This window comes from Paroedura picta, chromosome 9 (genome assembly GCF_049243985.1).
Source record: "Paroedura picta isolate Pp20150507F chromosome 9, Ppicta_v3.0, whole genome shotgun sequence".
In the NCBI taxonomy this organism is placed as follows: Eukaryota; Metazoa; Chordata; class Lepidosauria; order Squamata; family Gekkonidae; genus Paroedura; species Paroedura picta.
The window spans coordinates 32,818,217-32,837,184 of NC_135377.1; the positions used below are offsets into that span (position 1 = coordinate 32,818,217).

General features: G+C 40.2%; 1 protein-coding gene across 10 annotated transcripts; it reads right to left on the reverse strand.

The window, feature by feature from the left end:
* Positions 1 to 17: 17 nt before the first annotated feature.
* Positions 18 to 17,983, reverse strand: MCMDC2 (minichromosome maintenance domain containing 2). Of its 10 annotated transcripts, none has more exons than XM_077352256.1 (15): positions 17,963 to 17,983; positions 13,091 to 13,253; positions 12,855 to 12,985; positions 12,699 to 12,758; positions 11,329 to 11,524; positions 10,060 to 10,182; positions 9,570 to 9,677; positions 8,311 to 8,439; positions 6,784 to 7,021; positions 6,267 to 6,472; positions 5,607 to 5,773; positions 4,987 to 5,166; positions 3,440 to 3,579; positions 2,469 to 2,578; positions 18 to 184 (listed from the first exon to the last, which is right to left on the reverse strand). In XM_077352256.1, the coding sequence occupies exons 2-15, from the start codon at positions 13,188 to 13,190 to the stop codon at positions 18 to 20; spliced, it is 2,055 nt and encodes a 684-aa protein (XP_077208371.1). In that variant the 5' UTR covers positions 13,191 to 13,253; positions 17,963 to 17,983. The 10 variants fall into 10 exon arrangements, with proteins under 10 accessions (XP_077208371.1, XP_077208373.1, XP_077208366.1 ...); XM_077352258.1 differs by lacking the exon at positions 17,963 to 17,983 and adding an exon at positions 17,503 to 17,895 and having other exon boundaries at positions 6,784 to 6,865; XM_077352251.1 differs by lacking the exon at positions 17,963 to 17,983 and adding an exon at positions 17,503 to 17,893.
* Between the last annotated feature and the right edge of the window lie 985 nt (positions 17,984 to 18,968).

Genomic DNA, 18,968 nt, shown 5'->3' on the forward strand with positions numbered 1-18,968 from the left:
ATTTTGTTTAAGTACTATTAATCTTCACTACTGAGGATGTGCCCTGCAGGCCCGTATGTGGAAACGAACTGCATCAGGTGTTGATGACACTGCATGAGATAAACATCCCTTTGAACCAGAGAGTTCTCACTGTTGAGTTCAAATGGGAAAACGGCATTGGGTGGCACACAAAACACAGAGGCACCTGTATAGAAAAATTAAAAACAGATACTAGCTTAACTGTGATTTCAAAGATTACCAGTATTGCTTCCACTATGAGATATGATCACTACAAAGATGCTTAAGTGTGCTTGGATTTGTCATATTTATGTGGAAGTTTGATTGACAGATAGAGACCCTAATGTAGTGACATGTAGTATTTTAACAAGTCTTCTAGTAAGTTGGTAGCAGTTCCTTGCTAAAGATATCTAAACAAAACCATCCCACTCTTTTATATCCTGTTAATCGTTTTAAAAGTAGGCAAGAGCAAGACTCACACAAAAACATTGGTCTAATAGCTGTGGATGGTATTCTTACAGATTACAGTTTTTTGTTGCTGTTCTCTGCACCCACATCACCAAAAGCCCTGAGAAGTTGTATAGGAGCTTCCAGCCAGAAGGGAAAATTGGTGAGGATTAGGGATGCCCAACCTCCCTGTGTAAGTTGAAATGTCTGGCATTCGTGCAGGGGGGTAGATTTGGACCAAAATCATGTATTCTGCCTGCCCAGTATTGGCAACTGATAGTATGCAGTAGATCAGAGGATTCCTGTAAAACCTATAGGAGGCCATGTGTGAGGAATCCCAAAGGGAGAAGCCATTTTTGTATCTTTTACATCTGAAAAAAAACTGGGTATCTATACACATGGAAGCACTAGAAAATTAATCTTACACCTTGCAGAAAAGAAGAAAATTGTGAGACTTGCTAGTATTTAAGTTCTGGGGAGTGTTCTTCAGAATACATAGTTTAGTTACAGCTATTGTAATTTGTAAAAGAGTATCGTGTGGTGACAAATATTTGCAGTTGATAAGTTGGTTTCATTTCTATACATCTTGTTGACATTGCTGAGTTGTGTCATGGTCAGTCTTTTTGGCTGTTGCAGTGTTTTATTAGGGTTAGGAGAGAACAAAACCATTGAGGCACATGATGCAGATATATTTGCCACAGAAGTCTCCACACTTGAGAGGTAATGGACACACCCCATTTAGAGAAAGATTAGCCTGTATTCTGTCTCCAGGGGTTATGGGTAATAGTAATCTTTATTTCTGTAACCCACCCTTCCTAATGCTCAGGACAGATAACGTAGATTCCATACTCAGTCATTACCACAGTTCTCTAATATTTTGGAAAGAGCCATCTAGATGGTACTGTCTGGGACTGGAACCCACGGTCTGGCCTGGACTTCCGCTGCTCCAGTGGCCCACTCCGGACAAACGGATTGGGCCGGCCCCTCCAGTGGCTGCCTCTGCAACACGCCGCTCCAGTGGGCCATGTTGGGTACAGCCATATTGGGCCGGCCCCCAGAAGTCCCGCCTCTGCTTGGTGCGCGTAAGCCGCTTGCCCAGCCTCACCGCCAGACACAGCCCCTGGGCAGCGAGGAGGGCACTTCTGCGGCTCGCGCCCTTCCTCCACACTGCTGGCCGCCATGTGCAGGCCTGGCTGCTGGTGGCTGCTGCTGGGCGCCTGGATGGGTGCCACCACACCCTGGAGGCAGCACCACCACAGGTTCGCTGGGTGACTACCTCAGCACTGCATCCACGACACCCTGCCAGCCTCCGTCTCTGTTCCAGCTGCTTGCCAGCAGCCTGCCCACCAGCAAGGCACTCGGCTGCCCGCCCTGGATGCCCCGCGGGTTCCGTTTGCCCACCCAGCCTCCACCTCCGCAGCCCACCTCCTCTCCAGCTGCGCAGATATGTCACCCCCCCCCCCCATGCCTGCTCTCACTCCCGGTTGCTGCTAGCGACCAGTGAATGTTTGTATGCAATGAACTTTTTTGGCTAGGGGTTGGACTAGATCAGGGGTAGTCAAACTGCGGCCCTCCAGATGTCTATGGACTACAATTCCCAGGAGACCCTGCCAGCGAATGCTGGCAGGGTCTCCTGGGAATTGTAGTCCATGGACATCTGGAGGGCCGCAGTTTGACTACCCCTGGACTAGATGACCCATGTGGTCCCTTCCAAATCTATGATTCTTTGAGTCTAGGTCCATGGCCCTGATCAAAACCAGTTTAATCTCTTGAGCCAAGGAGTGTAAGCAGGTTTTGGTCTGATAATCTTAATGACCTTTGGTGGGAGGTATAGTTGAAAAATGATCCCTGGTAAAATGAACTTGCATAGTGAGTCCATGGTTTCATTTTATGTCAATGAGAAATTTCAGCCAGGTAAGATATGAAATAATGTCTGAGGAGGCTGGCCTGATTCTGAAGATACTGCTGAATCTTGCACAGACTTTTAGAAAGAGATAATTTGAACAAGAAAATGCAAGTTTTACCATGTTTTAAAGTAAGAGACGATTCATACAATAAGATAGCAATCAAGGCATCTTCTTCAAGTACTTTTGTCCTTAAACTCAGCTTCGTATGCGCTTCAGACAATGAAATCCTAAAATACAAACATGTCTCTAAATTTGTCTTGTTTGGATTGATTAATAAATAGGCATGAAACGGACCATTATAAAGTTTTTGTGATTTTATATGTTATATGTGGAATATATGCTTAGAACCACCCCAATCTTGAGGAAAGGGGTAGTCTAGCAAAACAATAAGTGCAGTGTTTTCCCATGCACATTGCAGTTACTTGTAATATAGCTAAGTAATAACTGTGTTTGAGGGAATAAATTTAAAATTATCTAAATATATGTAGTTCCATCCTAACAAAAATATTTGAAGTTTTTAAAATAGGATTTTGAAATTCAATACGTTTCTTGAACCACATTCCAAACATTTTCTATATGCTCTATAATGCTCTATAATGTTCTATAATGCTCTATAATGTTCCCAAACAAGGCCAAAGCTGTCTTCGCAACATGTTTAAAAGAAGTATATACAAATGATGGTAAATACTAGTCCTCCATTTCCTAGCTTCTAGAAAGTTTGGCTTACAATGAATACGGCAATCTCACTCTTACACAACTACCTAAACAAAACTTGTATAGGTTACATATATTTTTAGATTTTGAAAGTAAATATTTAAGGTAAATTTACCCTGCTTTTCACTACCTGAAAAGAATCCTAAAGTGGTTTACAAATACCTTTTCCTTCCTCCCCACAACAGATAACCTTTGAGGTAGGTAGAACTGAGAGAGCTATAACAGAACTCTAGAAGAACAGCTATAAAAGCCCAAGGTCCCCCAGATGGCTGCATGTGGAGGAGTGGGGAATCAAACCCAGTTCTCCACGTTACAACCCACCCCTCTTAATCACTATACCTTGCTGGCTCTCATAATTTGCAAATTAAACTTACAAAACCTTTAGTGCAGCCGTTGAGAGATCTGATCCATGAATGGAATGTCTTACTCTGCGACTTGCTAAGTAGTAACCGTGAATAAGTTTTTCTGCTTCTGAACCAAGTTCCACATGCAAATTCTTAGCGAAAGCAAGAAACTAAAAAAAAACAACAACACCTCAGTCATTTACCAATCTGGACACTCAGGTGTGATCTTTGACACCTCCCTCATTGGATGAGGTCATGAGTTGCAAGGCTAGTGTTCTTTCACCTGCAGTAAGCTAAGTTACTAGCAACCTACTTAGATCCAGAACACCTAGCCACAGTGATCCAGGTGACAGTCACCTCTAGGCTGGATTTCTGCAACTCCTTATCCCTGACCTGGAAACTACAACTGGTCCAGAATGCAGCAGGCAGGGTTCTCATGAGAACACCTTAGAGAGTCCACATCCAGCCTGTATTCCAACAGCTCCATTGATTACCAGCTGAATACCCGATTAGGCTTAAGGTTCTGATAATTACCTTCAAGGTCATATGTGGTCTGAGCCCTGTGTATTTGAGGAACTGCCTTTCTGCCTATGCCCCCCAAAGAGCACTATGCCCTACAGGTTTCAACAAGCTGGCGATCCCTGACCACAGGGAGGCTTGTTTGGGCTTGACCGGGGCCAGGGTCTTCTCTGTCCTGACCCCCACCTGGTGGAACGAGCTCCCAGAAGAAATTAGGGCCCTGCCAGAACCCCACCAACAACAGCTACATATCACAAACAGGTGTGCCAAGCCGCAGCACTGAAATAACATCAGATAGTGAGCTGTGAAATCAGAATGTTACAGTTAAATGTTGATGTTGAATGTTGAACCTTTTATTATTATGAACTCTACTATTAGAGGTATTATATGTTCAGTTATGTATATTCAGAGGTACTATGTATTCTCAATTATTATACATTCAAAATGATGACGTTCTTTGTACTGCACCACAAATTGCAATGTAAACTACCCGGAGCCACAAGGGAGGGCAGTACATAAATGTAAATAAATAATGTCTAGTAAATATTTGCTATTCAGGATTAATTTCATGCTGTGGTACTATCTAAAACAGGGGTAGTCAAACTGCGGCTCTCCAGATGTCCATGGACTACAATTCCCAGGAGCCCCTGCCAGCAAATGCTGGCAGGGGGCTCCTGGGAATTGTAGTCCATGGACATCTGGAGGGCCGCAGTTTGACTACCCCTGATCTAAAACAATAAAAAAAAAATCAGTTGTACAGAACCAGATTTTCCCCTGTAATCATTTTGAAGTAATCTTAACTGGTGAATTTATTTAAGAACTACAAACACTGATAAAAGCAACCTACTGCTGCATTTCACAAGTATTTGTCAAAGGTGCCACTTTGGAAATGAAGAAAGTTGATTACAGCTATGCAAGTCAGTGACCAAAAGAATATAGACTTCATCAGAAGCAGAACAGTCTATATGACTCAATTTCACCACAATGTTTGAGGCACAATTGCTGCAACAAGTTACCAGATGGGGGACGGGGGTTAACATCTTACAGTATGCAGTTACCTCCTCATAGTCTTGTGTTTTGAACTGTTGGGAGAACACATGAGATGCCTCTTCTGGATCAACAGCCTTTTTGAAAATGAAATTTATAATGGGAAGCGCTAAATGGCAAACTGATGGTTCAGTGCAGTGTATCAAAAGCCCAAAAGCATCTATAAGGTTGGCTGAAGCCAGATTTAAATCCTAGAAATATAAATAAAATGTGTATTTTCAAACAATAAAAAATGACATGCACTGTGGGGCATTTTCTCTACTGATGCATATAGTCCTACTAAGTTAAAATCGGTTCCATGACTGTGGCAAGAAGTACGTTTTTAAAGCTAGGCTCAGGTATTGGCTCAGGAATAAGGAATCTGTTTTGCATGTAAAATGTTCCAGGTTCAGTCTTGAATAAATGGATCTGGTAGCTGGTGATGTGAAAGACCTACATGTCTGGAAATTTATTGCCATTCAGGGCACACAATGGTGACCTTGAAAGACGAGTCTTTACCAGCTGGTGTCCCTTTGAAAGCTGTTAGGCACTGATATATATGACTTACTATCTGACTTTGAAAGCTGTTAGGCACTGATATATATGACTATCTGACTTTGAAAGCTGTTAGGCACTGATATATATGACTTACTATCTGACCAATCGGAGCATCATCCTTTAGCAGATGCTTTCTGGAACAGGAATCTACATCAATAAATGACCAAAAGCTGGTTTGAATTGGAAAAGAAATTTGCTGATCAATATCTTCTCCATATTTCTTTCCAGGGATGAATACTGTAGCCGTTCTGCTCTCTAGCACTGAAGTCAAACAAATCAGTGCAAATTGTACTTAATCACACTATAAATATTTTTTCTATAATATCCTTATTTTTAAGTATTTCAAAGATGGATCACACGCAGTATGCTTAAAATACAGTTTCTGCAAGTTGTTGATGTATCTCAACAGTTAGGAAAACAGTGTTTCATAGGCTGCATTTATTTCTCAGAGGTTTCATGCCGGGCTGCAGGCTGGAGTTTTAGCCACTGCAGGTTGCCCCACCTCTTCCTGCACCCACACAGGTGAGCATTTGGCCCAGTGCACCTCATCCACCCCTGATTTGTGCTCCTGCACGGGAGCTGGGGCAATGAAGTTCCCAGTGCATAAACAGTCAGAGAGTCATTCTTAGTGACAGATTGATTCACCTTGGGGTTACGGAGTATTCAAGACAAAATGCATTTGGCCAACTGAAGTAACTTTTCATTCAGTGTGGCCTCAGCATTTGGGTAAATATAAAATATCCGAATGGCCTACCTGACTGCAGCTGTTCAAGTTTATCCTTCTTATACAAAGACAATTCTCCTATGAAGCAGATTCCACCTTTGGCCAGCAAAGCACTACCAGCCTGAATGCTAGCAATTCCAGTACCATGTTTATCTTTGGATACTGTAGGGAAAACTTCACCAGATGGTATGTGCTTTATGCCCCGGGCCACAAGGCAAACACTGTAATTCATTAGTCTAGGGGACAGGAAAGCAGACGAAAGCGTTATTTCCAGTGCTTTTTTTTTGGGGGGGGGGATTTATGTTTTTTAAAAACTTAAAAAAATAAATGTAAATGTATCCCAAACTGATAATTGCATTCCAATTCTGTCCTCAGGGCAAGGAATCATATAAATTGTTTTTACCTTGTGTTCATTTAAAACAAAGTATGTGACAAATATGATCTTACATCAACAACAGGGTAGTTTGTGCATGCATTAAAAAAATCACATACAACCATCCTAAAAGGACAACTGTAGTCTACTTAATACAAAAGAGATTTGAGTTACCTCTCTAACATTAAGGAATCATTTGTTGCCACCAAAAGATCCAAGTATTCTGCTTTCGCCGCCTCTCTGTCGTTTGTCTGTACTAGACTTAATAATAAGGCCAGTTTGAGATTATTATAAATGCCTGGTGGAAGGACTTGAGATGCAAAACTGTCAGCAAGAACAGCTGTAAATCTCCAACATGAATTCGAAGTTAAACCGAGCAAATACTTAAACTTTTCAGTGATGCCAGAAGGATCTGATTTTTTTTAAAAGCCAAGAGAGAATTGTAAATTGAAATGACTCAGCAGCAGTAGTATTTTTTAAAAAATTATACATTCTGTTGCACAATCAACATCCTAAATTTTTAGTGAATTCCAGGCCTAGAAAAGGAAATCTCACATTTTAGTTTTCTATTTTTGTACTGAGATCAGCAGACCAGTTCTATGCAACTTGGCTTAGAACTGTGTTCAGTGGGATTTGCATCCTTGTAAAGGCATCGGACTGTAGCCCAAGGCTAGTTATTAATGCAATCACCACAAGGACGTATGTCCAAGCAAGTGTTCCTAAGATTGAGGCACAGGGTTCTATATTATTTGACCATCTTGGTTTTGGCAGGTTGTTGGGGTAGTCAGCTACATTAAAGCTTATTTTATTACTCTTACTTTTTCAGCTTCTCTATCCAGCAGACAATAAGATAATTTTAAAAACGTAGAAATCTTGTTATGCATTTACAGCGAAAGCAATTAAATTATCAGTTGTCCAGATTGACCAGTGACGTAGCCCATAATCAGCCATCATTTAAAAATAAAGATTTTAATGCATATTATTAAGTACGTGCTATATTTTATATTCATTGGTTTATCAGATTCTTTATATTTATCTCTTTCAGTACAAGACACACACATCAATTAACAATATAAATACAAGATGTGAAGCAACCGCAAGAGGCAGCCAAATCAGCATCAAAAGCATACCATTAGTATTGGTGCCATAAGTAAACATTAATACAGGAGAATCCTCTGAAGAGTTGGTAAACGCTTCCTAGCCAGATTAAGCTTTACAATCGTATTATTAGCTGATTCTGAACCTGATGTGAAAAGTAATTTAAATGCTGTAAGACCACAAATTAAAAGGTAGAGGGCACTCTCTGTCTGCTGTTTCACTTTGAAATAACAAAGCAAAAGAAACAACAAATCTTGGGGCTGACTATATCTGAGGAGTGCAATGAAGAAAGGATGAAAATAAAGTCTTTTCATTGTCCTTCCTTTAAACAATGATGACAGTCAATGGTGAAAGCTGAGCTGAACAAGGCTCTGGTATATCCTTGCTTCAGTTGTATTTCATCAGCAGCAAAATCCCATACAACATAGAAAACAGCTTTAAGAAGAAACCAAACACAAATTTCTTTCTTTCTTTCTTTCTTTCTTTCTTTCTTTCTTTCTTTCTTTCTTTCTTTCTTTCTTTCTTTCTTTCTCTCTCTCTCTCTCTCTCTCTCTCTCTCTCTCTCTCTCTCTCTCTCTCTCTCTCTCTCTTACCTTCTCTTACCTCTGAGATTAGGTAGCAGCACACTGTTAGCTTCTAGGCACACTGTGACTTGTGAGCCATTTTGCATACAGACTGGAATCCCTATAACTTTGTACCTACATCCTATTTTCATTTTATTTGCTAGTTCATCTATAAATAATAAAGAGGTATGTGGAGTTCTTTTCTAATAAAGACAATGTATTTATATTTTCATGGTAATTCAGATTTTAAAATCAAATGTAAACGTCACAGTAAAGCTTGATGTCAGTTTCTAAAAGTGAAAGATAAAAAGGCAATGGCACTTTAGTATTCTATCGCAAGACTGTTCTGTGCTTCAGTACTATGTTGTGACAGAGGATAACCTCAAAGGTCACGCTAGATGTGACCAAATAGACTGACAAAGTATACGTAGCTCTTTGCATAGTAACTCTATGTATAGAATCATAGAGTTGGAAGGGGCCATACAGGCCATCTAGTCCAACCCCCTGCTCAACGCAGGATCAGCCCTAAGCATCCTAAAGTATAGTTCATTTTATACTCACAATGACCAGATCCAGTTTAATCCAGTTTAATATGCAGAAGAAGCAGATTATGTTGACTGAAGAAACGACAGTTAAAAACAAATAGAAAAGTGTACGTTTGGGGTCTGTTCTGTGTAGCTAAATTTTGGAAACCAGGGATAGTAGAGATCACAACTAAGAAAACAGCTAGATTGAGGAAGGATGTTACAAACCCATTAAGCAATCACAGTACAACTTGATCATAAGAAACAGAAAGGGGGAAGTAGCATTACAAGAAAAGTTACCATTGAAGTAATAAGACTGTAAGAGACCTAAGCTTATGTAATTTTATTATTCTATTTCTGTTCTTTAATTGTGATGGACATCAAAACTAAACATTACTTCAGCACTGTGGTTTACATGTGGGTACATACAGGAAATGAAAGTCTGATTCCAATAAAATGAGACTTCAAGAACCAGTTTAAAGTAGTGGCTACTGTCAGACATGGATCTGGGAGATTGAGGTTAGAATCCCCCCTCTGCCATGGAAAGGTACTAGGTGAGTTTAGGTCAGTCACAAACTTTCAGCGTAACCTACCTCACAGGGGTATTGTGAAAATAAAATGGAGAAGAGAATAATGTAAGCTGCTTTGGATCCATACTGGGGAGAAAGATGAGGTATAAGTGAAGTAAATAAATAATTTGCACAACACAATCAGCTGTAATGTCTGTAATCATACCACAGTTTTCAGTCAAGCAATAAGATAACTCAAAACTTACCTCTTAGGAAAATAGTAAAAGACTGAAATCTGAAATGTTTTTTACTGTTGGAAAATCCTTGAAAAGCACTCAATGCTTTTATATCAATAATTTCAGCAATCTGTTTATCTTTAAAATGTAAGAGAAATATTAGCGTGTATGTGTACCGACATCTTACTGAAGCCATCTGTCTCATCTAAACTTATATGATTCCATATTTGCTCCTAACATCCTAAACTCATGTGCATACTAATATTGTCCTGTCCTAATAATTTGCTAGGAAATGGGTTCAGTTGGTCAATAGGGACATATTTTAACTTAAACATGGGGAGTCTCTCAAAAGCAGAAAGCATCAACACCCCTTAGCTCTTTATCATCCTTAGATAAATATTTTGCACTCCCTTTTCCACTTTTCTCTCTTCTCTTTTTAGAGCCCAGTAACAATTTTCACAATGAATAAAGCAGTTGAACTTTTTATTTACAGCTGATTAATAAAGTATATAATTTTTACCACCAAGTACTCTATATTTGATGTCTTCTTGCAGTGGTGAAGAACATAAACTACACACAAAATCATTCCTTACTGTTGCAGATTCTGTAGCACCGGGTGTATGTACTCGTATATATTGAAACCCTAAGAAATGCAGACAATAGACTAAACTCAATTTTCTGAACATTCATAAAATGATAGCTGATACTTGATTGTTTTTTTAATTTGCATTTCACTATTATGGATTAGTAAATAATCTTTTATAATCTCTGAAAATGGTCATTATGCTCCTATTTCTTACTTTGGGTTGTGTCAATCCACTGTGGGAAAACAAAGTTTTTAAATAAGAACTTAAGAGAAACCATGTTTGATCAGGGCAATGGCCCATCCAGTTCTGTGTCACACAGTGGCCAAAACCCAGGTGCAATCAGGAGGTCCACTAGTGGGGCCAGAACTCCAGAAGCCCTCCCATTGTTGCCTCTCTAGCAACAAGAATACAGAGCACCACTATCCCAGATATATTAAAATCAGAGTCCAGTAGCACCTTTAAGATCAACAAAGATTTATTCAGGGCGTGAGCTTTCGAGTGCAAGCACTCTTTGTCAGACTCGAAAGCTCATGCCCTGAATAAATCTTTGTTGGTCTTAAAGGTGCTACTGGACTCTAATTTTATTGTGCTGCTTCAGATCAACACGGCTACCCATTTGAATCTATCCCAGTTTTAGTGTGCCACCTATACCTCATAGCTAAGAGCCACTGATGAACCTCTGCTTCATATGTTTATCCAACTCCCCCTTGAAGCTGACTATGCTTGTGTGTTCTTGATAGCCTAAACACATTTCCAACATGCAGTTTATGAACATACTTAAATTTATTTCTATTATTGCTTTTCTTTGCTAATAAGGGGATTCAAAGTGGTTCAGAAAAGAAAAAATAATAGTAATATACAAATAAATATCAACAATATAACATACATTTTCAATGTCTAAGGTGTAAATCAAACTGAAGTTATAGTAACATTTTAAATGATGGTGTGAGTGAAGATTTAACCCTGCTAATTTTCTTCCCATAGGTATCAGAATCTACCCATGCATCTTGCTTCTCCTTCTTTCTTCCCCGCAACATCCAAGCCTTGCTGACAAAATACCACATTCTGTAATCACATTTTAAATAATTAAAATAACCTATATATAAAACTTTTTCAGAAAATAATAAAAAATACAAATATTTTAACATATGGCCTTCTGGTGAATTACAGAAAACTTGGGTCAAGCTTCCAGATCAGCATACCTTCCGAAAATGGGCATGTTTCCTCAGAACAAACAAATCTTGCACCTTGTGTATATTTTGTTAAAGCAGTTGCTGCAATCACTATTCCTTCTGACATATAAAATCTTTGAGACATGTAATCAAATGGAAATTTGCAAAGACTCAGGGTGTAACAGGGCAGAGATGGCAAATGTGTTAGTTTCAAAACTATGTTCATCTAAAAAGAAAAATGTTAAAAGATTGCAATTAAGAGTTATGCTTTAATATAGCCTTAATGAGTGATATGACCATATATGGTCATGTTGACCTCTTTCCCCCCCCACAATGGCCAGTGATGGGCCTGGACAGGGTGGGGAGGGGAGGGGCCCTGGGTGGGTGTGTACAGAGCTATGCTTCTCAACCACATTCTGCGTGATTGTGCCACTTTTGGGGTTTCTCAAATTTTAGGGATTTCTCAACAGTAAAAAAGTTTAGAAAGGCTGTCTTAAGTGGTTTTATGGCAATAAATGAACAACAGTACTTGGAATTTATATAGCACTGTTCCTCGATGTCTACAACACATTCTCTTTGTAATTCAAACAATAACCCTGGATTGCTTCCATATAGCTGTTTCTTCTAAGGATGCCATCCTAAAGTTGCCTGGGGATTAGCTGGAATTAAAGCTAATCTCTAGATTACAGAGACTAGGATCGTAAATTTCCAGGTTGTTCCCAACCTGGAGTTGGCAACCATACCACCCCCTCATCCCCTGCCAAGTGGGCAGGGGGGACCTGGCAATCCTAGTTGTTTCTGTATATGTAGGTTCCATTACACACTGATGTTAAAATCAGAGATGAACCCCTTTCCAAAGATGAATTCTGGAGGTACCATGGAGGTGGATGGGGAACTGCGTCTTTTCGGTATTATGGGATTAATTTGCATTAACACAGTATCCTGTGGAACAGATTGTGAGTTGAGGACCACCTTTAAGACCAAGGAAGTCTTATTCAAGGTAAGAGCTTTTGTGTGCACACACACTTTAGATACAATGAAATGGAATGGAAATAATCAGTTCATACTTATAGGCAAAGTGTGAGAATAAATTAACATAAGGCACAATGAAAATGGCTAACAGATTCCAGAGATAAATAGGAAAAAACAGCAATCTGGATTTGTTTGTATTCATCCGAGATTGAATTGCATGGGTAACATCTTGGGTTTAATGAAGGTTGCAAGGGAGAGGGTAATGAGCAAATATATCAGTTGCTGACAGAAATTAGCATTCTGTGGCTAAATTTTGCCTTTGAATATGTGTTTCAGAACATATATCTTCTATCTAAAATATGAGGGAAACTATATTTTTTATAATTACACCTTTTTAAAATCAGAATTGGAAAACAGCACATCCTTACCTGAGCCTCAGTCTGCAGCTGCTGAATTAGTGTCAATGTCTTAACTGCTGTAAAACACACCTAGAATTCAAAATGCAATTTACTTTGTAAGAAAATTGTTGCTTAAATTAGTTGATACATTTCTGTTGGCTCTAAGTGGTGTACGAGATGCCTTACTGTCTGAAAAATCTTTGTGGCTTTCATGGGTTCATGCAGAATATAATTTCCAAAACTAGCATCCAACTCAGCAATATCAGATGGATTTACAGAAATTAGAAACCGAAAGACAGCATAACTTTGTTTTGAGTCTGTAAGAGAAGACAGTCATAAGAGTTGCCATAATCGATAGATTACTTTAAACCAAGTCAGATTTTCCTTTTAGTAAGACATTAGGAAAAAAATCTAGATATCACCATTGTATAATTTGCAGTCTTCCACAAATTTCTGAAGGCCTCCACTCCTGTCAAGATAAGTTAAAGCAATTTCCTTCATTTTATGAAGATTTGGATTCATCGTGTTCTCCGGATGGTTTTGCTTCCTTACCAAATTTTTACCTCACAGATAAATAATATATCGCTGTGAAAAATAGAAGTAGAACCATGACTTTAATTAAACACTCAATGTTATACCTATTGTAATTTGTACTTAGGGAAACAACCCAAATCAATTCCGCAGGGCCTGTAAGACAGAGCTGTTTCACCAAGCTGATGATTGAGGCCTAGAAATAATATTAAAAATTCTGGCCTCTCTACCTAAACAATCTAATATCCATCTACTGATTACCAAGAGTGCTCTTTATGTGCCCCTCTTTCACCAAAGAGGAAGTGCCCCTTCTGGAACTGTTAGATTTTTAACTTATTTGCATTTTAAATAATAAATAAAAATTATTTTTAACCGACTCTTCCAGTGCAGCTCAGGGTGGGTAACAACATTTCATACAAACATCATATACAAAGTTAAAACAATATCAAACCAATATTAATCCACTTGCTACCAATTAATATTCTAAGCAGGTAGGGATCAGGAACTGGTCTTCCATTTCTCCCAGTGGTGGTGAGGCCAGCATTTATCAGTGGGTGTTATTTTGGACCCCCAACCATAAGCCTGGTGAATAGTTTGGACCCCCAACCATAAGCCTGGTGAACAGTTTTAGCAGGGCCTGCAGAACTGAATAAGGTCATGCAGGGCCCTGATCTCCCTTACGAATTTATTCCACCAGGCTGGGGCCAGGGCTGAAAAGGCCCTGGCCCTGGTTGAGGCCCTCCTTTGGGCTAGGGATCCTCAGTAGATGTTGTTCTGCAGATCTTAGTGCTCTTGGGGGAATATAAAGGAAGAGACTGTCTCAAAGATAAGCTGGTCCCATCTGTTTAGGGCTTTAAAGGCTAAAACCAAAACCTTGAACTTTATTCAGTCTCCAATCTGGAACCAATGCAGCTGAGAGAGCACTGGTATTATATGTGCCCTCAGTTAAGTCCTTGTCAGGAGCTAAATCACTGCATTTTGGACCACTTGGAGTTTCTGAAGCTCTGGGTAGAGCAAATTACAGAAGTCTAATCTAGAGGTGACCGTCAAATGGATCACTCTGTCTAGGTCCAGCTCTGAGAGATAAGGTGCCAGCTGCTTCGTCTGGTAGGCTGTCTTTTCAATTTGGGCCTCCATTGATAAAGAGGGATCCAAAATTGTTCCTGACAGAAGGGACCGGTGTCAACTGCACTCCATCAAGCATTGAGAGCTGTATGACCTGTTTCTCTGTTTGCCATCCCAGGCAGTGGGCCTCTGTCTTGGCTGGATTCACCTTCACCCAACTCCACTTCAATCAGTCAACCACGGTCTACAGACACATGGCCAGATTGTCCAGTGGGGTTGACAGATGGTCATCAATTAGCAGAAATAGCTGGGTGTTGTCAGAGTACTGATGGCAACCCAGCCTGAAACTCCAGATCAACTGGGCAAGGAGGTACATATTAAATAACATTGAAGAAAGTATGTCTCTCTGTGGCCACAGCTGAGGGCCTTCCATTGGGACATGCTTCCCTCTAGTACCACCATCCATCCCCAGTTTTAGAGAAAGGACTCCAGCCATTTCAAAGCTGTGCCCTTAATGTCAGCTAGGTGATAGATCAAAAGTTTGAACACTGCTGTCAGGTCTAATAAAAATGGTAGCACCAACCTGCCTAGATCCAGCTTTCTCCAAAGATCATCTGTCAGGGCAACCAGAGCTGTCTCCACTCCATACCCAGGTCCTTGTCAGAAGTCGGATGGGAAAGGGTCAGGTGCCAAGGTTTCCTCCAAGAAACCCTGGAGTTATCCAGCTCCCATTTGATCACTCTGCCCAGAAATGCCAGATGTGAAACTGGGCAGTAACTGGCTGGGTCAGTGGGATCCAGCTCTTGTTTTTTCAGTAAAGATCTCACTCCTGCCTCTTTCAGTCTTCCCGGGAAGGTCCCTGAGACCAGGGAAACAGGTTGATAATGTCCCGGAGAGAATTGTATGTCAGTGTTATGTAATCCCTCAGGCAAGGGGGACATACTAATACACAAATAAATATGCAAATCACACGATCCCCAGAGCCTGACATTGTTTGAAAAGCAATGTGCATGCAAAAATATAAATCAACATAATCCAATGGAGCAACCAGAGCCTGCTCCCAAATGTGGGGAGGGACAGATCCTTATTTACCAAACCGCTGTATAACAAATGAAACATTGAGCAGCAGCAGGAAGGATGGAGTTTTGAAACCAAGTGTGAAAAATGGAGGAGTGAAGTCTCTTAGTTTAGGAAAGCCCATGTGCAAAATTATTTCCTTCTGAAATCTCATTGTCAGGGGCTTTCCGCACCGGGATCCTTGTAGCAAATTGTTTGCTGAACGAAAAATCGCCATTTAAAATAGTGCAATTCATCATTATGCATACCTGACTTTGTAGTGGAATCCAGTTGCGTTTCTATCGTTTCCCACAAGCTTCCGGTCTCAGCAAAAATCGCTAGACAGGAAGCGCTATTGCCAAGCTCGTCCCGCCCCTGGCCGTCAAGCAGCCAATGGGCAGCCGTTAGCATGCTCCCAAACAGCCCCTTTCCCTTTAAGAAAGGTTTTTTTTTTTTAAACACACCCATTGCAACAAATGTGTGTTGATTCGTTGCAACGGAGAGACCCATCAGCTGGCAGGTGTGTTTGAGCTGTCGTTTCATCGTTGCCACGCTCCCCCCAAGTGAACCCCCCCCCTCACGGGCCCGATTTTCGGCCGAAAACAGTGTAAAAAATAAAGGGAAAATACATCAGCAAACGTTGTTTGTGCTTAGTGACTAAACAGCTCTGGGGACGGACTGAAGCCGGGGAAGCCTCTAAACAGGCTTGCTGGTGGGTTGAACTTCGCTCGCTCGGAGAAAAAAAAATGGCGATCGCTTCGCCGGAAGATCAGAGAGAGCCAGGGGGAGGAACTTTGTAGAAACCACAACAATGGTAACGCACAGAACTTTCCCGCTAGTGTTGCAGATTGGTTGCAGGAGTGTAGCGCTTTCCGGAGGGTGAATCCACTTTTGGGGATTTCCCTGAAAGCGCTACAAGGAAGCGCTTTTTGCGGATCGGTTTCAGGTGTGTGGCAGATTGTCAACGACGTTGTGCATAATGGCAAATCAGTAGCGTTTTCAATTGGCAACCATTGTGCGATTTTGAAGGTGTGCGAAAAGCCCCTCAGAGTTCCCAATCTTTTGCTTACATTTTTTTAAACGAATAGCTCTAGTAAAACTAACCACATAACATTTACAGAATTAGAGTTGGCTAGCAATGTAAGGCATATTATTTGTACACATTATTGATAGTAGTTGTTGCTGACACATAAATTAATAAAATAATTTAAAATGTAATGTATTTGTGTTGGGGTGCTTCTTTTTTGGGAGATCTGTGAAACCCACATTGGGTACTGCTCATCTGATGGTTAGCTGTGAAGCACTCTAGAATTTATCTCAAGAGATTTTGTTTTGGATACAAACATTACCCCCACAAAAAAAAAATCAGTGGAAGATGCGTGCTGTACACTTGAGGAGAATGTGAAATAGTCTAACTTCTATATTATTGTAGACAAGTTTTATCAGTTCTTCCTAGCAATCTGAATCAAACAATAAACTAAAAATGTCCTGGCTGTGAAAACAAGTCCTGTTATAATATGACCAAATAAAGACCTGCCCATCTGTATCTGTATCTATACATATGCATTGAAACACCTCAGTTATTCTTCCTGGTACTTTCCAATGACACTTTCAGCATGTTTCAACAATTGATTCCTCTGTATTAACTAATTATGTGACCACGGTGAAATGGCTTGCTATAATTAATGCACCATATGTGTCTTGTATTCTATCTTGGAGGTAACCTACCCTGAGCATGGATTCTGCTTCACTCATAACTGACTTCCCCACTCATCTCAGTGCAAAAAGCCATTACACTGCAGATTTTCTGATAAGAGGCCTATCTCTATATAAAAATTTTCTAATATAACATTTTGCCTTCTTGACCTCTAATTAGAAGAATACAGGATGGAGATACTTTAAAAGGCTGAGGTGTTTTTTTTTTGGAGGGGAGGGGATTCTCTCTCTCAATGGTTCTGAGGCATTGTTCCAATACTGTTGTCCCTCAGCCTTACCATGTGTGAACTGTCATTACAACTGACCATCCAACCAATTTGCTTGCTACCCCTTACTGCAGCCATTCGCCTATTGATTGATGTCTTTTCCAAATACTTTGTGTTTTGTGTTTGAGGACTGTTATGGACATCCAGAAGAACTGGAAGTTTACACGTGGCAGCGTGTTTTCTGATTCAAAACCAAATACCTGAAACAGCCTCACAGGGTAACGTTACGATGAAAGAACAGCATGAGGGGAGGAAGGAGCTGTTGACTTCCTCTCTGCTGTTCAAATGTTCTTCTGTTCTTATATACAGTTGTGTAGTAAAATGGTTTTCTGAATCCACCTACAGTTGTGCGTATGATAAGATTAACTTGATGATGAAGTTACACTAACTTAGGAGGAAGGTTCTGAGGCAGCTCTGGATGCCTTTCACAGCTTATGCTACTGACAGAGCTTCTCCCCCCCCCTTTTCACTGCTGCCAAGGCATGTGTCCTAGCCTTTCACTCAGAGGCAAAAGACTAGCAACAGCCCAGGTAGCTTTCAGTTCCTTGCCTCATACTGAAAGAAACAGAGAGGACACAGAGGGATGAAGTGGCCCAAACTGTCCTGCAACTGAGCACCTCCAACATAGTGGGAGCAAATTAAATTCTCATCAGCAGCTACCTCAGACTATAAATGGGCGGGTGGCACTGACTTGGAGCTCCTGTTGACAAATCTCACAGCAGCACTGTTGGCAAAGATGAAGCTTTCACTTTGAAAAAAATTGGGAGAGTATCAAAAACATAAAATTTACCTCAGATTACTTTTAAGGGTCACACACAGTTTCCTTGATAACCCCAATCCTGTAATCCTACAAATACTTGGAAATACAGTAATTGAACAGAATAAAGAAAAGATGGGAATAATACATTGAAGAACAATACAGAAGGGATGAAAGGATGACTGATTCTTTCAAAGGAGAATATCTTGAAGAACCTATAGTTTTATAAAATAAAGTGAAAACTGCACTCAAAGCAATTGGGAGAAACAATTCACCAGAAGTAGATGGGATATCAAGCTATTTTAAACCCCAGAAACAGAGTCCACCAAAATCTTACAGGTTTGTTGGGGTTTCTTGTTGTTTTTATTAGCATTTATTGTATTTGAACTGCTATATTTTAAAATGTAAGTTGCCCTGTGGGGACAGGGTGTGGGATATAAGTTCAATTTATTAACTAACAAGAATGCCAACAAATATGGAAAATAAAACAAGACTGCAAACACTCAATCTCTATTCTATTATGAAAAAATGAGATGTCAAAGACTGCAGCCACTATTGGACCCTTGCGTTAATTTATCATGCAAGTAAAGCAATGCTCAAAATCTTTCCAAGACTGTTGCCATATAGGGAATGAGAAATGTCAGATGTTCAAGCTAGATGCAGAAAAGGAAGAGGCACTAGAGACAATATTGAAAATGTATATTGCTTACTGGAGCATATAAGTGAATTTCAGAAGGAAATCAGCCATGGTCATCAGTTTGCAAGTCCTGAACAAGGCTGTTAAAAGATATTTTGGGGATAATTAACTGATAGGATCACTATAAGCTGGAAGCAACTAGACAGCACTTATATGCACAAAGACACAATATTTATCACTTCACTGAGTACCACAAGAACATGTGCAACCTC